General features: G+C 44.0%; 1 protein-coding gene across 1 annotated transcript; it reads right to left on the reverse strand.

Moving 5' to 3' along the window:
- Window positions 1-205: 205 nt before the first annotated feature.
- LOC143843957 (ubiquitin-conjugating enzyme E2 A) lies at window positions 206-2,090 on the reverse strand. The gene has a single exon (XM_077350823.1). The coding sequence runs from the start codon at window positions 1,804-1,806 to the stop codon at window positions 1,348-1,350; it is 459 nt and encodes a 152-aa protein (XP_077206938.1). The 5' UTR covers window positions 1,807-2,090; the 3' UTR covers window positions 206-1,347.
- Window positions 2,091-6,105: the final 4,015 nt, after the last annotated feature.

Below are 6,105 nucleotides of genomic sequence, written 5' to 3' on the forward strand. Positions count from 1 at the left end.
GGAAGTGTTAGATATGTGAGAGTAAAATAGAAATGGTTGGGTAAGTCTTAAATATGAGTAAAATGTGTCAAAAGAGAAATTTGTGGAGAAATTAAAGTGCAAAGTCAGTTTGATAAGGCACAGAGAAATTTAGGTTAATGTCAATTTAAAACTTTTCAAGGCTTATGACTACAATTATGCTTTGCCTCTTTAAACAGTAAGCATGTAAGGTTACACATTTATTTACAAGTAATTGAAAAATGTACAGTTTCTTACATGGGTTACTTGTGCAAAGTTGTACTCGACAGATCAATGTATACACAGAAGACACTGGAAGCGCAGACAAACACACTGATCGGTCTCCTCCCACACTGCTGCATAAGGTCTCCGAATGTACAAACTTAGCTTTACAAAAATGCTTTCTTAAAGACTGAAGTTTTGTAAAACGGGGGGGGGGGAGGAGAGAACAAAGCATGCAGCAAGTAGCACTTGTGAACTTCCTACTATTTTCAACAGAAAGCAAAATGGCGGGGGCTAGTTATCCAGTAACATATGTACAGATTAAAATCTTAAAGGCCAGTTTTTGAAATACCGTTTTCCCCTACACTCTCAACTGTCATCAATTTTCATTTGAAGTACTTCACCCCTCTGTAGAGCCAGACTCAAGCATTCTATGCCAATCAGCAATATCCTTATGAGCCCTAGAGAAAGGATATTGTATTTAACCTTGAATATGTTACCATAATACAGTGACCCGTAGAAGCAAGAGCAACTCCCCTCCCCACCCCTATCTCAGTTTGAAACGAAATTTGATTTTGCAATTGCAAATACTGTCACACTGCTTAAGATTGTGTGGGGGGGGGGGGAGAATTCCAGTACCGAATGAGAAAGCAGGGAAGTTAGTTCTTCACACAGTACTTACAGATGCAGTGGATGATACCAGCAGTTAAATAACCAGCCTGGACAGCTCAGCACTTGAGTCACAGTTAAAAATGTATATTGTATATAAACATCCCTTTTTTTTAAATCAAGCTACACATAAGCATCACTGTGTATAACACAATTACAATTAAAAGCTTAGTGTACACTACAGAATGCACAATACTGCCCTAAGACTGGAGTTGGAATTCAGCCTCAGCAATTCTTTTACAAGTAACCCAAGTACAGTACATTTGACCTCAAAGGAGGGGGGGAGGGGTACTTTTTGATGTCCAAGGGAGAAAGAAGCTTCAGTGAGGGTGGGTGGCAACAGCACAACAGCTATTTTGCTTTCAAAGTAAATGCAGTGATGCTAGGAGGAGGAGGATGACTCAAGACACTTCATACATGTATTTTCTTCATCAGAGTGTTCATTTGCATCATCCAGGGTCAACAATCACGCCAACTCTGTTCTACTATTGCAGAGACCCGTTTTTCATATTCCCGCTTATTCTCTTGGTATAGTTGAGCTGCCTGGCTGTTTGCTGGACTGTTTGGATTAGGCTCATCCAGTAAAGACTGTATGGATGTTAAAATGGATGACACATCATAGGTAGGACTCCAACGATTCTGAAGAATATCCAGACATATACTACCATCTGCATACACATTTGGATGAAACATTTTAGACACAAATCTAACAGTAGGTGGCTTGTTTGGATATTCTTCTGTAAACTCTATTGTAAGCTTGAAAGTTCCATCTTCAAAAGGGGTTCCCTCAGGCCCAAAGATGACCGCGTTCCAAACCATAATGTTGTTCTCTGAAGGGGCTCCGCTTACTCCAGCCGGGGGATCTTCCTGCAGCCTTTTGAAGTCCCGCATGAGGCGCCTCCGGGCCGGCGTGGACATGGCGGGGTTAGTGGTTATAAATCACTCATACACCGAATCAGGTCAGACGGGACAGGAGGAGGCGAGAGAAGCGATCGGAATGACGAGACGGCGGCAGCTGGTTCCGAGCGAGGCGGCGGCTGCCGTGCGATAGCGGACGCTACCACTGCGCTTCACTAATGGGGGAGCAAACGAAAAATCATTCGGCGCCTTAACTACGGCAATGGTCGCAACGACAGGGCGATGCCAGACTGTACCACCACCGTTCTGGGGAAAAAGGGGGAGACGGAATCCAGGCAGCCCCAGATACAAGTATATTTTTCACATTTCCCCCCCGTATTAATTTACCTAATCTTTACGGGGGGGAAATGTGAAAAATATACTTATACATCCCAAGGACTTACCCATCCATACTCTGGATGGGTAAGTCCTTGGGATGTATAAGTATATTTTTCACATTTCCCCCCCGTAAAGATTAGGTAAATTAATAGGGATTTTCGTACAGTTAAGTACTGTATGTTCGGTTCGGGTAGCTTAATCTATTGATCAGGATGGGCTTTCTGTTGGTTTTTCTGAAGTGTTAGGATTGTGGGAAAAGAACTGAAATGGTTGAGAAAAGCCATGGGATGTAGAAATACTTTTTTTACATTTTTTACTTGAAAAAAATTGTAAATTAATAGGGATTTTCGTGTGTTTAAATACACTATGTATGGTTCGGGTAACTTTAGCTATTCATCAGGGTGGGCATTCTCTTGGTTTCTCAGAAGTGTTAGATCTGCGGGAGAATAATTTACATGGTTGAGAAAGGCCATAGTATGTAGAAATATTTTTATTACATTTTTCCCATGAAAAACTGATATATTAATAGGGATTTTCGTATGGGTAAATACACTATGTACGGTTCGGGTAGCTTTATCTATTGATCAGGGTGGGCATTCTGTTGGTTTTTTGGAAGTGTTAGACCTGTGAGAGTAACCTAGAAATCGATGGAAAAGTCCTTGGGATGTATAAACATATTTTTCACTTTTTCCCCCCGTAAAGATGAGTTAAATTAATAGGGATTTTCGTACGGTTATATACTGTATGTTCGATTTGGGTAGCTTAATCTATTGATCAGGGTGGGCATTCTGTTGGTTTTTCAGAAGTGTTAGAACTGTGAGAATAAAATTGAGATGGTTGGAAAAGTCATTGGGATGTAGAAATATATTTTTCACATTATTAACCCGTAACGGTAAGGTAAATTAATAGGGATTTTCGTATAGTTAAGTATTGTATGTTTGGTTTGGGTAGCTCAATCTATTAGGTAAACTAATAGGGATTTTCAGAAGTGTTAGAACTGTGGGGAAAAAAACTGAAATGGTTGAGAAAGGCCGCGGAATGTAGAAATATTTTTTTCACATTTCTTTCCTTTTAAAAGCTGGTAGATTAATAGGAATTTTTGTAGGGTTATCTACCGTATGCACTGTTTGGGTAGCTTAATCTATTGGTCAGGGTGGGCATTCTGTTGGTTTTTCAGAAGTGTATTAAAACCTGGTGTATTAAACCTTCTCTAGGCAACCACCACTCCTATTGGCAGCCATTTTGTAGCTGACTCCTCCCATTCTCATGTCAGCCATTATATAGCTGAATACTTGCCTTCTCATGGCAGCCATTTTATACCTGATTCTTACCCCTTCTATTGGCAGACATTTTGGAACTGACTCCACACCTTCCATGGCCAGCCATTTTGTACCTGACTCCTCCCCTTCTTTTGGCAGCTATTTAGTAGTTGATTTCTCCCCTTCTCATGTCAACCATTTTGTAGCTGACTCCTCCCCTTCCCTAAGTAGCCATTTTGTAGATTACTCCTCCCATTTCCTAGGTAGCGATATTGTAGCTGACAACTCTCCATACACAGGCAGCCATTTTGTAGCTGACTCCTCCCCTAGCAGACATTTTGGAGGTCACTCCTCCCCTTTCCTTGGCAGCCATTTTGTACCTGGCTCCTGCCCTTCTCATGGCAGACATTTTCTGGCTGACTACTCTTCTCATGGCAGCCATTTTGTAAAAACTCTTGGCAGCCATTTTGTAGCTGACTCTTCCCCTTCTCATGTCAGACATTTTGTAGCTGAATCCTTACTTTCTACTCTCCTTCCCCAGGTAGGAATTTTAAAGACTTGTCCCCTATGCAGACATTTTGGCGCTGACTCATCCCATTCTATTGTTAGCCATTTTGGAGCTGATTCCCCGCCTTCCATGGCCAGCCATTTTGTACCTGACTTTTCCCCTTCAATTGGCAGCTATTTAGTAGCTGACTCCTTCCCTTCCCTTGGTAGCCATTTTGGAGCCGACTAGTCCCCTAAGCAGACATTTTGTAAGTGACTCCTCCACTCCTACTGGCAGATATTTTGTAGCTGACTACTCTACTCATGGCAGCCATTTTGGCTAATGGCAGCCATGTTGTAGCTGACCCCTCCCCTTCTATTGGCAGCTATTTAGTAGTTTATTCCTCCCCTTCTCATGTCAGCCATTTGGCAGCTGACACCTCCCATTCCCTAGACAAGCATTTTGTACCTGATTCCGCCTCATCCCTAGGCAGCCATTTTGTAGCTGACTCCTCCCCTTTGTATGGCAGCCATTTTGTAGCTGACTTCTCCCCTTCCCTAGGCAGCAATTTTGTAGCTGACTCCTCCCCTATGTATGGCAGCCATTTTGTAGCTGACTCCTCCCATTTGTATGGCAGCCATTTTATAGCTGACTCCTCCTCTTCCCCAGGCAGCCATTTTGTAGGTGACTCCTCCCCTTTGTATGGCAGCCATTTTGTAGCTGACTTTGTTGATTCTTCACCTTCCATAGGTAGCCATTTTGGAGCTGATTCCTCCCCTTCCTATGGCAGACATTTTGGAGCTGACTCCTCCCCTTCCTATGGCAGCCATTTTGTATGAGACTCATCCCCTTCTCATGGTAGCCATTATGTAGATGAATCAACACCTCATGGCAGACTTTTTGTACCTGACTCATCCCCTTCTCATGGCAGCCATTTTGTAGATGACTCCACACCTCATGGCAGACTTTTTGTACCTGACACCTCCCCTACCTATGGCAGACAGTTTGGAGTTGACTCATCCCCTTCCTATGGCAGCCATTTTGTATGAGACTCATCCCCTTCTCATGGCAGCCATTTTGTAGATGACTCCACATCTCATGGCAGACTTTTTGTACCTGACTCATCCCCTTCTCATGGCAGCCATTTTGTAGATGACTCCACACCTCATGGCAGACATGTTGTACCTGACTCCTCTCCTTCCCATGTTAGACATTTTGTAGCTGACTCCTCCCCTTCCCTAGACTGCCATTTTGTAGCTGACTCCTCCCCTTCCTATGGCAGCCACTTTGTAGCTGAATCCTCCCCTTCCCTAGGCAGTCATTTTATAGCTGACTCCTCCCTTTCCTATGAAGCCATTTTGTATGAGACTCCACCCCTTCCCTAGGCAGCCATTTGTGGCTGACTCCTCCTTTTCTCATGGCAGCCATTTTGTAGATGACTCCTCCCCTTCTTTAGGTAGGCATCATGGAGCTGACTCTTCCCCTTCCTATGGCAGCCATTTTGTAGCTGACTCCTCACTTTACAATGGCAGCCATTTTGTAGCTGACTCCTCCCCTTCCTATGGTAGCCATTTTATAGCTGTCTCCTTTTCTAATGTCAGCCACTTTGTATCTGACTTCTCCCCTACTCTTGGCAGCCATTTTGTAGCTGACTACTTCCTTCCTATGGCAGCCATCTTGAAGATGACACCTCCCCTTCCCTAGGCAGCCATTTTGTAGCTGACTCCTCCCCTTCCCTAGGCAGCCATTTTGTAGCTGACTCCTCCCTTTCTCATGGCAGCCATTTTGTAGCTGGCTCCTCCCCTTCCTATGGCAGACATTTTGTAGCTGAATCCTCCCCTTCCTATGGCAGACATTTTGTATATGAATCCACCCCTTCAAATGGAAGCCATTTCGTAGCTGAGTCCTTCCTTTCTGATAGCAACCATTTTGTAGCTGACTCCTCCCCTTCTCATGGCAGCCATTTTAGCAGACTCCTCCCCTTTGTATGGCAGCCATTTTGTAGCTGACTCCTCCCCTTCCCTAGGCAGCCATTTTGTAGCTGACTCCTCTCCTTCCCTAGGCAGCCATTTTGTAGCTGACTCCCCCTCTTCCCTTGGCAGCCATTTTGGAGCTCTCTCCTCCCCTACAATTGGCATACATTTTGTACCTGACTCCTCCCCTTCTCATGGCAGCCATTTTGTAGCTTACTCCTCCTCATCCCTAGGCAGCAATTTCGTAGCTGACTCCACCCCT

The sequence above is a fragment of the Paroedura picta genome, chromosome 8 (assembly GCF_049243985.1).
Source record: "Paroedura picta isolate Pp20150507F chromosome 8, Ppicta_v3.0, whole genome shotgun sequence".
Classification (NCBI taxonomy): Eukaryota; Metazoa; Chordata; class Lepidosauria; order Squamata; family Gekkonidae; genus Paroedura; species Paroedura picta.

Excerpts from the sequence above, each read along its gene's own strand:
- LOC143843957 (XM_077350823.1), bottom strand. The coding sequence starts at position 1,806 with ATGTCCACGCCGGCCCGGAGGCGCCTCATGCGGGACTTCAAAAGGCTG.